Source organism: Dipteris shenzhenensis, chromosome 5 (genome assembly GCF_047967505.1).
Source record: "Dipteris shenzhenensis isolate YYH24624 ecotype China chromosome 5, Dip_SZ_1.0, whole genome shotgun sequence".
Taxonomy (NCBI): domain Eukaryota; kingdom Viridiplantae; phylum Streptophyta; class Polypodiopsida; order Gleicheniales; family Dipteridaceae; genus Dipteris; species Dipteris shenzhenensis.
The window spans coordinates 7,349,021-7,365,648 of record NC_141600.1 but is presented as its reverse complement, the minus strand read 5'-3'; the positions used below and the strand labels follow the sequence as shown (position 1 = coordinate 7,365,648).

At 40.7% G+C, this 16,628-nt stretch overlaps 1 protein-coding gene across 5 annotated transcripts in view; it reads right to left on the bottom strand.

The window, feature by feature from the left end:
- Positions 1-13,148: 13,148 nt before the first annotated feature.
- The window catches only part of LOC147901563 (calcium-transporting ATPase 5, plasma membrane-type-like), a 399,091-nt gene continuing 395,611 nt past the window's right edge, over positions 13,149-16,628 (bottom strand). For all 5 annotated transcript variants that reach the window (XM_087374321.1, XM_087374325.1, XM_087374323.1 and 2 more), the window contains 3 exons: positions 14,081-14,172; positions 13,851-13,981; positions 13,149-13,710 (listed from right to left, as the gene is read on the bottom strand). In XM_087374321.1, the coding sequence (XP_087230447.1) occupies positions 13,640-13,710; positions 13,851-13,981; positions 14,081-14,172 (294 nt within the window). In that variant the 3' untranslated portion in view covers positions 13,149-13,639. The remainder of the gene's footprint in view (positions 13,711-13,850; positions 13,982-14,080; positions 14,173-16,628) is intronic.

The window sequence follows — 16,628 nt, the reverse complement described above, 5'->3', positions numbered from 1 at the left end:
TCCTAAGGATTTCATGGTCGGGTGCAAAACAGAGTATAACATTGACACTCAAAGGTTGAGGTTAACCATCATAGGAGAACTGTGTGATGATGGGAGAATACCAAGTCATGCACACACTTAACAACACTTATAATAATATGGAGTGCAATGCAATAGACTCATTCTTATATATACAATAGAGTCGAGTACATACACAAGAAACATTAACTTGTATTGAAATTACTCAAACTATCTTGAATACAACCAAGTTGCCTCGGCTTGCATGAACACTGCCTATCCTAGCAAGCTTAGGTCATATGAAGAGAACTCAACACACTACTCTCTTGTTGTATGCTGATTACACCATATCAATCTACCTAATAAATCTGCCTTCTAAATGAATACGCACTTGATGCACCAACTCTCATGTATTGATTGGTGGTGATGCCGCAATCTCCTACACCTCCACTACAAAACTGGTGCTTGGTTAAGACTCCACCGCTTCCTTTGAAGGTTGGCACTTGATGACCATGTTAGCTTAACTCGAGGGCTCACAATAACCATTCCAATATTCACTAAAAAGAGGTATTTTTAAATCTCTAACATACGTTCATATATGAGGTGGCTCATTTTTCCATAATTTTAAGATCATTTAAGGAAGTTTGGCCTCAAACATTCTGCAAAGCTCTAGAAGTTGTAGATTTTAGCATGTTTGGTAACTTAGATCAATTTTCCAAAACTAAGCCTCTCACCCCTATTATAATTTAAGATGACTCACTATTAAGGGACATTGTAAACAAATTAATAATGCTAACTTTCTACATAAGCAAGGTCAGGAAGCTAATAGATTACATCAAAATTGTCAAGACTTTGTCTAATAAGGTATATCGTAAGTAAAGTATTAACGCCAAGTTCTTCATAGTCAAGTTAATAAACCAATAATTTACAAAGAAACATAAAAATATGAAGTTGTTCTTCTTCAAAGTTGTCAAGCAATTATTTAATAAGGGACATCATAAGGAAACCCATAACACCGATTTCTTCATAAGTGAGGATAATAATCCAATACTCCACTCCTCTCCTCTATCCCAACAACTTTGTGATGGATGTTCAAAGAGTTATATAGGCCATGGTCAAGTTTTATGAGATCCCTGTGGTAGAATGCAATGGTCAACTAAGATTCCCCTAAAGTTCATGAAGATGAGGTGGTGAAAGGTTGAATTTTAGAAAGAGTCACTTTAACATTGATAAATAGAATATTGTCCTTGGAGTTGACCTTGATGATGCAAGGCAATTCAGCAATGCAATAATCAAAATAATAAATTTGATGGCTAGATTATATATAGGTAACATTGATGTTTGAATTTGGATATGGTAATGGAAAATGCTTAGAATATTTGGAAATAAAATGGGATTTGGTTTTCTAGGTGCGAAATGAGTCACCTTTAAATATGAAGTGGTTCTTTGACCAAACTAATATCCCAAGTGTGACCAAAGGTCATAACAATGGTGAGGTGCTTGAAGTTGGGCTATGGATCCTATCGTGTAGAATGGCATGTAGCAACTAATCTCAAGACTATTAAATGTATGTGTAAAATCCAACCAAGGACCCTCAACTTCATTAGCTACTATAACCTTCCATCTATATAAAACTACCAATGGAAGAGTTAGATATGGGGATGAAGCTTGTCATAATAATGCACAAAAGACATCCCAATGGATCTGCTACTTCCACCCTTAGACATACTGTAGTCATCTAGCCACAAAACATCCTAGAGAAGAAGCTAGGATAAAAGAAACCAACTAGCTTGTTTGCAATAGTCCATCTAATTAGAAGATTATAAATTTTCAAACATGGGGAGCTTGTAGTAGAAGCACATACATGCCAGATGCATGTGGTGGTGCTTGGTTTAAAGTACAGATTAATGAAGCCATAACCTCAGTGAAGAGGCAAGTGTAAAGTAGGGAAAAATATGTAGTGGGGAATTAACTTCAAAAATTAGGATCATCACCTTTATCCCCTATCTTGCTGTTGTAGACCACATTCAAGAATTTGCCAATGATGAGTGTACAAAGTTGAGTTGAAGCTCCTCCTCATTTCATCCATTACAATTGTGAATACATTCTGTGAACTTTTACATCAACCATTTTGTAGACTCTCTATAGTCATGACGAGCATTGCAATTTTACATGAGTGTGGAAGATAAAGTGTTTTCTCTTTGTATTTATTAGTGAATGTGTGTGTGGTATTAATCAGAAAAAGATTGTTTGACAGGAAGCTTGGATGCTTAAGAAACGCCTAATTCATGATTGAACTCATCAAAGCCTTTTAGTATAGTATTCATGAAGACAAGGCAAGGATCTAGCTATAGCTAGAGATTTAGTTGATGCATTACCAAAGAAACTAAGATCAAATAGCAAGCAACAATAATGTCATTGCACGAGCTTTCTTTGAGAAATGGCTTGGTGGATACTTGATCACATATAGACCAAAACTAGTCGCTTTTATTTCCATATAGAGGTGTTTTTTGGTCAGTTATGCATGTTTTTATACTTTAATCCTATTACAATAGAAATCCTGTAATAAACAAGTGTGCTTGATGCTTTAGTGGCTATAAAGAGGTCCTAGGCTACTACTTGTTGGTTGAGTTTAGGCTATAACAAAGACCTTCTTACGATAGCTCTAAACCATATTGTTGATCAAAAACCAGGGAGGTGGTTGACCATTGAACAAATTAGCAAGATCGTTTACCATTGACCAAATCAGTGAGGTGGTCAACCAAATCCAATGAGGCAATCCAAACAAGTGAAGTAGTTTCCCAAACAAGAGAGGAGGTTGACACATGGCTCATTATGCATGCAACTACATGCTACGAGAGTCCAACGAGGTTAAAGGTCAACTTGCTTGCTGAATTTAATGTAACATTAGCTTCTATGTAGCCTATCGTTTATTGGAAAAATGAAAATGCACTTTTTAGAACGTGTGGGTTTAGTTCTTCTACATGAAATGGTATCAAAGTGGTTGAATTTATAGTATTACATCAATGTAGTGAGTGAAGTTTGGTTCTCCCCAAGCCCTCAAAAAAATTGTGCAAAATGTGAGAAAATGTATGCATTCTTAGTTCTCATTGTTGTGAATGAATTCATAGAGTAGATACATTATGAAGTTGCAATATTGTCAAGAAAACTCATTGGCACTTAGAGATTTTGCCCAATGTTTGAAGGAATTTGCTTCTTTTCATAAAGTATGCTCTGAGGATAATGTATACTATTTTTGGAATTTAAAACCTAATATGCTATTTTTGGGATTGAAGTCTTGATTGAGGCTTGCAAAGTTACTTTGTCAAAAATTAGGGTTAGAAGGGCTTGAAAAGATATAGGGTTAGAGGCTTCTTTTAGGTTTGAAATTTCATCCCAGAGTATATACTCACCTTAGAAAATTCTATAGTGACAAAATATGCCACATGTTGTGATATTTGGTCAAATATAAAGACCCTAATTTTGGACTTGATAATTTTATATTGGTTTATTTTGCACCATTGTACTCCTATAGCTGATACGAATACCTCCAAAAAAAAACCTAGACCAAATAACTCTAGAAAAGTAGGCCTAGGTTGCACCAATCCAGATTTCAAAACAATGTGACCTATGCAAAAAAGTAGGCCTAGGTTGCATACATTTTAAATTTCAAGTTTGAGGGAAGTTTTTGGTCTGCTTTTCTTTCAGATGTGTTACATTAGCTATAGGAGTACTCTAGTCTAATAAATTCACAAAATCTCATTGATATATTATTAGGGTTTAGGGACCTCTTCTATGTGGTTTTGATACTTAGTAATGGTTCATATGCTTCTCCCCTAGGAAAAGATATTTTATCCTTCAACTTCTCTTCAAACATTTAGGTGCCTTCATTGATATCTTCATCTTTCCATTAAGTACTTTATGTACTCTACTTTCCTTGTCTTCACAATCTTCTCGGCCAAAATAAAATGTGGATTTTCATCCTCTTTAAGCCCATTCATCGACATTGAGAGATGTTCATCTTAATCTAAAGAACCACCATTCTAGTCCTCTTCTTCATCTCCTTGACCAAATTTCTAGTCACTACTTGGTTCCTTGTCCCCATGGTAGTTAAATAGTCTACTACATTGAATATGGGACTAATTTTCTAGCCTTTTGGTAGCTTACATTGTAGGCATTGAGGCCAATCTTCTCCTGGACTCTTGATGATCCAAATTTTCTTCTATTTTGCTTCTTGTAATCTGTGATAACTTTAATCCAATTGTGTCTCATCTTCTTTCAGTAGTGTGCTTCTTATATTTTAGACTCATCATTCTATGAGTCGGTATCTACAACTACACTCTAGTTTTCACCTCTCATCCCAATTCAAGGTGTTGGGATTCAACCATCACATGCATGTAAATGTGTGGCTTAGGGCCCTTGTGTAATGCTTTTGTGACACGTGGACTAGGGGACCATGTATTGTATGTGGAGCCTGATTTCTTTTTTCTTTTTTTTTGCCGTGTTTTGGACCCAAGCATGTTTATACCCATCCCATGGAGGTGGGGTAGGGGGAGGCAATGCCCCCCTGGTACTCTCATTGATGAGGGGTTCCAAGGGGGTCGGCAACATGCCTTAGAGGGCTCAAGGGCAGCGCCCTTCAATCCAAAAATACATGAAAATTGGTGCATGAGAATTGTGTGGTCAAATTTGTAAGATAAGGGTGTGTCTCACATAGTAGTAGAGCAATGGATATATTATTTGTATTTTGTATCTTCTCACTTGCTGGATAAGAAAAATGCAAGACTGGCCATTTCTCTATGGACATAACCCACACTAGGTGAACCACATATATCGATGTCTCTTTGTCTCTTCCATTCCACTCGCTTTTTGTATTGTATATCTTATGCATTTTGCTTCTTGCATTGTTGTTCTCTATTATTACACTGCTCCTAAGAACTGCTCCTAAGAACTAGTATCATAGCGTTTATTTCAGCAATGTCCATTGACTCATTAGGAAGGAGGTTCCTGGTTCGACTAGGAGCAATGACGAAAGAAGGCAAGTTATAGATCGAGAAGTTTAATGGCAAGAACTACCAACATTGAAAGATGTAGATTGAGGATTATCTGTATTAGAAGGACCTTTTCTTGCCATTAGGTGGGATTGCAAAGAAAGTTATGAAATCATTAGGAGCAAAGATGTTGTATTCAATGAGACTGTTATGTATAAAGATCACTTGCAAAAAAGGAAGAAAGTAAATGAAAACACATAATATACAACTCTTGATGAAATCAGAGGAGATGAACCTCCAAAGGTTGCAAAAAGTGAGAATATGTTATAGTAGTAGCAGTAGCAGCAGCAGTAAGAACCTCAAATTCCTCCAGGTGCATGTAGAAGGTCTATGAGTGTAAGTAGACCACCTAAGCAAATTTCTCCTTCTTTCAATTATGTTTCGTTAAACTGATTCTAGTAAACCAGAAACATATGAAGAAGCAATGCAGGCAGAATCCAAAAAGGAGTAGCAGCAGTGAGGCATGGAAGAGGAGATGGACTCTTTGCTATAAAACTAGACCTAGGATTTGGTTCGCTTGCCCATGGGAAAAATAGCATTGCAAATAAATGGATTTACAAGAGGTACAAGGCAACGCTTGTTGTAAAGGGTTTGCACAAAAGAAAGGTATAGAATTTGATGAAATATTCTCTTCCCTTGTTAAAATGACTTCAATCAAAACTATTTTGAGTATTGTGGTTGTAGAAGACTTTCATCTTGAACAATTAGATGTGAATACAGCTTTTCTTCATGGGAATCTAGAGGAAGAGATTTATATGCAATAGCAACAGTCACCAAGATACGAGGTCAAAGGAAAGAGGAATTAGCATGCAGGTTGAAAAGTTTGTATGATTTAAAGCAAGCTCCAAGGTAGTGGTATTGAAGTTTGACAGGTTTATGGTAGCAAAATAGGGTTTTAGTAGATGTCATTCAGACCATTGTGTTTATTCTAAAAAACTAGACAAGGGTGGATACGTGATCTTGTTATTCCCAAAAACTAGACAATGGTGGATATGTGATCTTGTTATTGTATGTTGATGACATGCTTATTGCAGGATATAAATGTGCTCAAGAAGAAGTTGGCAAATACATTTGCAATGAAGGATTTGGTGCTCCAAAGAAAATCCTTGACATGAGAATAACAAGAGTTGGGAAAAACTGCAAATTGACACTGTAGATGAAAGAAGGAGTATCAACACGTATTTTTTCACTATAGGTGGAACACCAATAAGTTGGGTTTCAAAGCTACAAAATGTTGTTGCACTTTCTACAATAGAAGCAGAATATGTTATAGTTACAGAGGCTAGTAAAGAGATGATTTGGTTACAGGATGAACTTGGGAAGAAGCAAGAAAACTGTAGCTTGTATAGTGATAGCCCAAGTTCTATTCATCTTACAAAGAATTCAACCTTCCCTTTTATTACGGAAATTATATATTTCTGATATATCTTGCTTTGGACATTATTATTTTAGTCAAGTGTAACTATGGCAAAGTACTCCATAGGAGCACGCCGGACGCGACGGGTGTCCTAGTAGATACTTTGTGTGGTTAGTTGGGGATGCCTGACTAGCTTGTGTTTTGCCATGCTAGATGGTCAGTATTGTGGGTGATTCCATGTTAATACTGATGTCGCTAGTGTTATTGGTGTTGTGCTTGATTATGTGCTTTGAGTGTGGTTATGTTGGGATTTGTTGATTTGGTGATTCATTCAATCGATTGCTAATAAAACTAATGTAATTGGCGGCTTGAGTACAGGTGATGGAACTCATAGCGAGGATTGGAGTTAGTGCGAGGGTACCGATCGAGGTGTCGCACAGCGCATTATATATGGCCATGGGCCAATTTTGTATTTACTTTATTATTGCAATGAGCAATATATTTTATAGTGGACATAATTCATTTTTGGACCCTAAGATGGCTATGTAAAGCAAATCCCTCATTTTGGAAGAGAGGGATAATTTTGGCTCCTTAGTGCTTTTTATGAAATATCATAAATACTCTAGATGAGGAAGCATGAGCCACTCATCTAGGGGGGGGAGATTGTACCCAGTCTACTGTCGCTTTCGTGGTGTGATTGTGTTCTTCTTCTCCAATTGATTAAGTGGTGACTTTGTGCGTGAAAGAAATACCTTTTGGTTTCAGTCGTATCAGAGTCTTGGTGACGCCCTTGTGAAAGAAGAAGGCTACCTTGTGGCTCATGTGAGAAGTTAATAAGAAGTTTCTCTTGACGAGGACGAAGAAGAGAATGCCCACGGGAAGAAAGAAAGAATTTCGAGGCCTTTACGATGGTCATCTTGTTGCGAAAGGGAACCAACCTATAGCACTGCAGTGATAGAGGAGCTGCCACGACAAATTGCACAGTCCACTACTTTTCAGAGGAGCTGCCGGGTCACCGCCTCATGTGTGCAACCAGAGGACCAAAGGACTCTACTACCCTTTGGGACTTGGGATGCACTACACTATAGTGAGCAGCTCGGTGCCCGCGCACCCATCTGCAATTCCGTGCACCTACCTATAGACCTAAGAAAAACACCGACCCTTGGGAGTCGACTCATTAAGGCAACCTCTGCCTGTTGTAGACTCTCGTGGAGTCTCTCTTTCTCCCTTTGCGCATGCCTCACTATAGCCTCAGTGTTTGTGAATCTGTACGCTACCCGCACGCCGTACACTCGCCTTTGGAAACCTTAAGACTCGGGAGTCTCTTCTCTGCGCATGCCTATCTGTGCAGAGTGCAGGACCAGCAGCCACTGTAGACTCTCCTAGAGTCTCTCTTCCTCCAATTTCGCACGCAGTCTCACGCAGTCCTATAGACCTACTGTCAGCAACTTCTGCCCGCGCACAGACTCAACCAAATATGCAATTATTCTACGGACTCCATTGCGCCGCCCTTGTGAAAACAACATCTACAAAAGATTGACTATGACTAGGCATATCCATCATCGCCATCATTTCTGAAATCCTGCACACGTCTCCTTAACTCACGGACTCTGAGGATTGATGCACAACGTCTTCTAGTCAAAGGACTTCTTTGATATATATATATATTTACAAAGCAAGGGATCCCGAGGTGCAAAGGCCCTTTCAAGGATTTATTTTATTTTATTTTTTTAAAAAGAGAGACTCTAAAGTTCAGAAAAAGAAGCTTTCTTCTTGGCGATCGCAACACAAAAGTGAGAGGCCACTCCACCAACCAACAAAGGCGTATTAAAAAAAAGAAAGAAAGAGAGAGCGCAAAGCAAAATCTGAAGAAGCTCAAATCAAGAAGGCGATTGGAACCATGAATCACCGAGCAATTAATTGGAGATCAGTCGAGCGCATAGACGACTACGAGCAACATCATGGGTCACATATCTCCCACTCTAGTCTTTTTACCTCCGATCAAAGAGCTCAGATAAGTGAATTCTTTTGCTTTATATTTCATACACTTAATATCTTCTGCCATCCATTTCTTACCATACACTCGAATCACACTTCTTCATCCATTTAATTTATCATGCACTTAGTATCCTTATTTATCTCCACTCCGCTTTATTTGTATTTACCGCATTATCATGGCACATCAGCCACAACCACCCACGCTTCGGGAGTAATTACACGCACTTTAGGCACAGTTGGCCGATGAGCGTGAGCATAGGGAGAGATTGGAAAAGAAAATCAATGGTAAGAAAAGGAAGAGGCATTCATCTGATGATGAGTCATCCGATGATGATCCTATTATCTAGACAGTCAAAGCCACACTGAGAGCACAAAATTCAAGGAAGGAGAGTAAGATAAGTAGAAAAGCTTTCTCATTTCAAAATTTTGATGGAAAGAAAGAAGCACGCACTGTCTTGTCTTGGATCAGTCAGCTAGATGATTATTTTTCAGGAGAGAAATTCTCTGAAAAAGATAAGATTAAATGCGCTGCAAATCATTTAGTAGAGAGTGCTGTACTTTGATGGAACATCACTAAGCACAGTAAAAGATGACCCAAATCTTGGAAGTCTTTTCAAAAGCTCATCAAGAGAGATTTTCTTCCCTCACATTTCAAAGCAAAAGCTAGACAATAGTGGCAGTTCGATAAGGAAATGATCTCCACATATACTGATAGATTTTGACAAACGTTGATCCAATTACAATCCTTAGAGAAAGTTAATGAGCGAGATCAATGCAGGAAGTATGTGGCAGGTCTAAAATCTAAATTGAGACCCGAGATTAACATGTTTCACATCCTCGCTCACTGAACTCTGCGATTTCTCTTGCAATGAATTGTGAGAGGAAACTGATAATTGGAAAATACATAATGCTTTCCATATCAACCTCTTAAAGCCCTTCAAAGGACCTTTACCTATTCATCCTGAGGCTCCATTGATTGTTGTTGATGAAGAAGAAATTCTAGAACCTGAATCCATTATTGATCATCAACAGACCTCGACCTGAAAAGGAAATGTCTATATCAAATACTTTCTCAAATTTAAGAATCATCCAAGAGATGATGCTCAGTGGATGCTTGAGCGGTTCTTTCGAACTTTTCCAGACCTCCTTAGTTCCTATAATCAAACACGTGACTGAGGTCAGTTGCAATCCAAGCAAGAGGGATGTTACGAAAATTATATATTTTTGATATATCTTGCTTTGGACATTATTATTTTAGTCAGGTGTGACTATGGCAAAGTACTCCATAGGAGCCCACTGGACGCGATGGGGATCCTAGTGGATACTTTGTGTGGTTAGTTGGTGGGGACGCCTGACTAGCTTGTGTTTTGCCATGCTAGATAGTAAGTATTGTGGGTGATTCCATGTTAATACTGATGTCGCTAGTGTTATTGGTGTTGTGCTTGATTATTGTGCTTTGAGCACGGTTATGTTGGGATCGGTTGATTCGGTAATTTGTTCAATCAATTGTTAATAACTAATGTTATTGGCAGCTTGAGTACAGGTGATGGAACTCATAGTAGCGCACATGCTCGATGGGTTTATGAAGAGTGATCCCTAGAGTGCAATTAAAAGGTAGAGGATGTTAAATTTATTTATTTTTTTGCCAAAATAGATAGTGTCTTCTCGCTCCCTACTATGGGAAACCTTGCTTTACATTTGGTGCAAAAAATTGGATAGAATTTCACAAAATTCATATTCTGATGCATGCATTTTTTTAAGATGGTGCAAAAAGGCATGATATTCGCCTTGTCATTTGAATTGATATGTAACATTATGCCATTTATATTTGACAATCAAAAGATGCAGGGATGATAAAACTCATCTTTTGGGCCAAAAGATGCAGGGATGATAAAACTCACTTTTGGGCCAAATCAGGGAGCGCATTGGGCCAAAACAATCAAATATTGACATCTTGCAAAAATACAAGGATGTGAAAATGTCATCTTTTGGGCCAAATCAAGGAGCGCGTTAACGCACTCCCTGATTTAGCCCAAAAGATGACATTTTCACATCGCTGTATCTTTTGATTTACAAGTCTAAACAGGGTCATGTTACCTATTTCTAGCTACTATTGCAAGCAAACTCAGCTTGTGCAAGATGGGTGTCTCAATACTTGGGATGCTTTCTTGCAATATATTGTAAAATATTACCGAATCTTCTATTCACTATCTCTATTTAACCATTTGTCTATGGGTGGTAGCTTGTGCTAAAGAATAAAATGGTGCCAATTTTTTTCCACACAGTTTTTCAAAATTAACTCAAAAAATGAGTATCCCTATCTAAGATGATACTCATAGAAAACCCATTGAATCTCACCAATTCTTTGAAAAATAGTTGAATATCCTTTGGAGCATTAATGGTCTCTTTAAAGAAATGAAATAGCCATCTTGCTGAATGTTACGAGAATTAGAATTATCCCATTAATTTAATCCTTCAGTATTTAGTTTAGTGAGATCCAGCATTTTGTCACGCAGCTGATGGACCTCAGTAGTTTTGTAGGGCCTTAATAGACGGTTAGAGGCCCCTTTCACGGATGAGGAGTTGTGGGAGGCCCTTCAGGCCACCCCAACCTTATTTCGATGCTTCTCGGAGCATAGCTCCACCCCTTTCAGACTGGTGGCCTGTCATGAGATCTTCGACTCAGGATCACTCCCACACTCCTTTAGCAGAGGCTGGATATGCCTGATTCCGAAGGGGAACGACAGATCAGACATTCGGCAGTGGAGGCCGATTACCCTTTTGGACACCGCTTCCAAGATCTTAGATAAGGTCTTGAGTCTACGTCTGAGACCCCACCTTCTAGATATCATTCATGAGACGCAGACCGGTTTTGTCCAGGAGCATAGCATCTTGGATAACATCTTCACTTTCCGAGAGGCAATGAACTGGGCCAGGGAGGAGGCGCAACCGCTCGTCATCTTTCTCGATTTCAAGAAGGCAGATGAAATGTTGGAGTGGTCCTTCTTGGAGGGGACCATGCAGAGGCTCGGTTTCTCAGAGAGATGGATCAAAGAGGTATCAATTCTCTGTGCGGGCAGCTCTAGCTAGATGATTATTGGGGGCCACACAGGCGAGGCCTTTCCTCTCTCCTGCTCAGTGAGGCAGGCTGCCGCTGGCCCCTTATCTTTTCCTTTTTGTGGTAGAGGCCTTAGGTTACTTCCTGCGCTCCCACACACTTGGCATTACAGGGATGCAGCTTCCGATCCAGGTAGGAGCAGGAGCTCCTTGACTGTGAGTTCGCATATGAAACAATGCTCAAAGTAGATGGCTCTGCGGCCAGCTTAAAGAGAGTCAGAGGGGCCTTAGCCATTTATTGCAAGGCTTCCAGAGCTCGCATAAATTGGCCCAGTTGGTTTTTTCACAAGCTCAGAGGACACCCAGGAGGTCAAGATTGGGGAGCTGATTTTGGCTTTCGTTGGATTCCGAGAGGGGAGACCGTACATTACCTCGGCTGCCAGGTAGGCATTGACATTTCGGCAGAGCAGCAGTTCAGCCCGGTCCTAGAGAGTGTTAGACGGAAGCTCTTATACTGGAGCTCTGCCAAACTCTCGCTTGCGGGACGTGCACTAGTGATGAACCAGGTACTCCTAGCCACAGTTTGGTACATCGCCTCGTGTTGGTGTTTTCATCGAGGTTGCATGGGGCAGCTACAATGCTTAGTATAGAACTTCCTCTAGTCAGGATCGGATGGCACGCACAACACTAGAGTCAAGGTGGCTTGGCAGACAGTGATCTTGCCAGAGACATAGGGGGGACTTGGCATTATTGAACCAAAGATGTAGAATTGGGCAAGCTGGTTGTGAGAGGCCTTACCCCGAGTGCGGAACCCTGAAGCTCCTACTCCAACAGGGGCTTCTTGGGAACACGCCTCACACTGGGGGACAGTGGTAGTAGTCCTATAGGTGGATCTTCTCCAAGGCTCCGCTGACAGTGAAGGGCTCTCCGTTGATGCGGGGTCTCTACAGAGTGTGGTAGAGATTGGCAGGAGGACTCATACGGGCTGGGCTGTCTTGTAGAGAGGAGTTTGAGAGGCAGCCTCTCATCTGACACCCAAATGTCAGAGACCTGGAGGGGCGCATGCTAGGGCAACGGACTCATATCAGATGGGCATAGTGGGATAGGGGACCAGCCAGGTTCTTTGGGACATGGAGACGACTTCCTAGAGAGACAGAGGCCCCGCAGACAGGCCCTCTCCTACCTCTGAGGAGCAGGTATAAGGATGCAGAAGATTGAGGCGGCGATCCCGGACTCCTAGTGGGAGGGACTACGGAGCCCCTGGACCCCCCATTGCTGGTCAGGACAGTTCTGGCGGACAGGGGTACCGCTCCGGATACGCTTTTCCTGGGAGTCTCTTGGTTCCCCCCAGTCTCGTTTCTATCGGGTGCATTCCAAAATGTCATCCCCGAACCTTAATCCTTCTCGAAATCCCAGTGATAAATGCAAGGTAGCACGAATGACCTTGAATCATCCACCACTAACAAATAGAGTTCAATATACACTCACCACTTTTTCTTTTCATTTCACAAAAGAAACAGTCCTTTCCTATTTTCCCTGGTAGAAATTTAAGACTGTCACTGATTCTTCCCACACAAAGGTGGCAGAATAGACCTTTAAACAAAGATAATATTTCAAGTAAAATGCATCTGCAGTACCCATAATGTGCAAGGACAACAAGAATACTAACAATGTCATCACATCCTGACTTATGGAGCATATTTTCACAAGGTAAAAGGGAACTCTAATCCTGCTAATGAACTTGTAGGCTTGCTTGGTGGCTATCCATTTCCCTATCTGGAATTATACATTTTACCATTTTCCAGTATAGCTTTTGTCCACATTAAGACATTCTTGCACAGCACAGGCAGCAGATGTACACAGAATAGTTAATTAGCGTTTTACATCAGATTTTATGTTAGAAAAGTTGCCACCTCTTCTATGTTTGACGACCAATACTCATGGTCAATAAAGCATCTTTAATTAGATTGGTAGCTCATCAATTTTGTACTCTTTCTTATCCATTGGAATACGATTGATAAATGTTCTTTCCTTTCCTTAATCCTTAATATTCTTTACTTTCTGCTCTGGAACTTCGTCCGTCGGTTAAGATCAAGAAGATCATGTGAATTTCTGGAACTGGATACATTGGTGTCATCCTCAAGTCACTTCAAATCCAGAAGAATTCATGTCATGTCATTCAAATTTCTGAGATTTCAAAACTCCTAGAAGGAAACTCGTGCAGTTCATGACCTGGTTCGCTCTGCTCAACTGCCACCGCATATCAAGATTCTAATGAGACATTGGAGAATGACATGTGTTTATCACTAGCCTTATTTGAAAGTAAAAATAATTTATGGGAGAGAAAACGAAACAATCAGTACAAGCATTAGTCTCTAAAAATGCTAGACCTGCAAGCTTTTCAGGGGATGATTTCCTGCTTCTATCACCAGTCTCCTTGGAGACACGCCTTTGTTTGTGTATACGTACTATTGGCTGCTTGCAAGTAGGAATAAATTTCAAGAAGAACGCAATTGGCAAGCTACAGTCAAACCACACCAGTACAGGATGAGCATATCAAAGAGTACACAAAAGATTGTAGTGACATACACAAAAATTATAATAACATGTAGCAACACACCTGATAAATCCAATTCCGATGCAAATCATCCATTGTTGCCAGGACAACTTTGTTGTTTGTGCAAACCGTGTCAGAAATTCCACGATCAATACCTGCTATGTGACGGTTTGGTTTGTCCTTTGATAAGTGGAACCTCTCAAAGTTGGCAATACTTAATTAGAAGGAGCTCATGTAATAGGTAATTTAGCTTTTCTTTAGCAATTTCAGCAGCAACATGGCACGATCCTGATACCCTGGTGTGCTCAGATTTTGATTTAAGCAGAAGAAACTCAATGGATTTTTTGTGATTATTTGAAACAATATATTGTACCTATTGTGACATTTTCACTGACTTTTGATGGCTTTATTTTAAAAAAACTTTAAAATGGTATATTCTTATCATCTTGACTTGAACGGTGCTGCACTTTACTTGGTGATCATGAGCTTTGTCACCTTATTTGGAGACCAATTCTTAATTCATCCCAAAGCATGAGAAATGCTAGTGCAAAGAGTAGCTAGGCTCAATTTCTGAAGAGGAAAGAGGTGTTGTATGTGGAGCCTAATCTTTTTTTCATAGATTGTTTTTTGCCATGCTTTGGACCCAAGCGTGTTTATACCCATCCCATGAAGGGGGATAGGGGGGGCAACACCCTCCCAGTGCTGTCGCCGGCCCAGCCAAAAATGCATGGTACATAAATTGCTCATGATTTATGTGGTCAAAATTGTAAGATAAGGCTTGGGCTCACGTAATAGGAGAGCAAGAGATATATTTCTTGTATCTTGTATCCTCTTCTTTTTTTTTTCAAGAAAATTACTTCATTAAGTATGAATGAAAACCACGAGAGCAAGCTCAAATGCGGGAGTACATCATGCAATGCATGAAAAAACAGCTCAAAGTGAGCTAATAAAGAACCAAGGCGGAAGCTGAAAATGCCATCTCAACCCTGAAGGCAACTCATAGAAGAAAGGAGATCCCCTCCAAACTCAGAAAAAAGAAACTCTCCTGGCAGTGGCTGCTCTGGAGGATCCCTGCATGCTCGCCCAAATGGCCATCAGAGTGTGTACTGTGTCAGTTCAAATACTTGCCATAGTCTAGGAAGGGTGAACCTGGATAACCTCCATTGCCTCTGTACGCTTGGCTCTCCAAATATGCCAAGCTGCAATGCTAGCCAAAATCTCCCAAGACATGTCTACTGAGGCATGAGCAGCTCTGAAAGGAGTGTGGGGAACATCCTAGAGGGAACAAACTCCACTGAATGTCGCCGTACAATGAAAGCTGGATCTTGATCATGTCCCTCGAAGAACACCTACAGGCTAGTAAGAGATAACCAAGCCACTGAACCCCAGGTCATATAGAAAGGGGTTGTATGAACGATGCTGAAAATCCTAGCAACATCTTTCCAGATCATCCTCGCCTGTCTGCACTCCCAAAGACAATGCTGTACTGACTCAACTGCCATGTGACAACGAGGACAAGTAGGGTTAGCCCCGCCGACCTTGGATCTCCACAGGTTCACTACAATCCCTCCATGAATAGAAAGCCAAAAGAAAAGAGTGATCTTTCTAATCCTGAGGGATTTCCAGAGCCTACGGCAAAAGTTCTTCCACACAGCTGCGGAAATCTGAAAACTATCCCAGTGTGGCGCTCTGGAGGGCCTCCAACCTCTACTGCTGAGCTGAAATCTCCGGGCATTTCTAATTGTATATCAAAAGAAGGGAAAGCTCTTATCTCGGTGCCCCTCATCAATCCATTCCCACTCCCCTGGGTCCCACTGCAAGAACCTAATAGGGGAACCACCATACAGCCAGAGTCTCCAAGACCCCAGTGCAAGGAGAATGGGATCAGGGTCAAGATACCACTGTGAATCCCTGCCCCACTCCATGAATCCTGCAATCCTGACAGGTTGAAATGCAACCTCCAAATTAATATCATCAGAAGATTTGATAAGTCTGCCTCCCGACTGAACATCAAATACAAGGGTATCCTCATGTGCATCCTGCAATGCAATGACCTGTAACGGAATGCCCATCCCTAAGAACGCTCCCCACCAAGTGGACTCTATAAGCAGCATGTCATCTGTGTTAATCCACTCTAGCAGAATGGCTGCTTGTATCTGCTGTATCCTGAGTGCACTCCCTCTAAGGTGGCCAACTGTTAAAAATCTCTGATCCTCTGGAAGTCTCATAAAGGCCTACCAAAGCACCTATAGTAGAGGCAGGTTCACTCTCCCATCTAGACCACTGCATATAATGTGACACTCCTAGTCGCCTACCATGATGATCCAAAATCGAGTCATTCCACATGACTGGCTACCTTTGAATCTCTTCACGAGAAGTGGGTGGAACTCTATGAAGTGTGTTTCTGAAGGAGCCCCAAGCTTTCAGAATAGCAGCCATGAGAGGGGAAGGTGGGGGTTTGAGATGGGCTGAAGTAAAGATCTATCTGCTGCTGTCCAACCAATCTCCCCTATGAGAAGGGGTGCAAGACTAAATGCTGCGTGAGAAAAAATACTTCCAGGGCTCCTGTCCAAGCATCAATCCACGTACTACAAACTTACAGAGCAAGGCC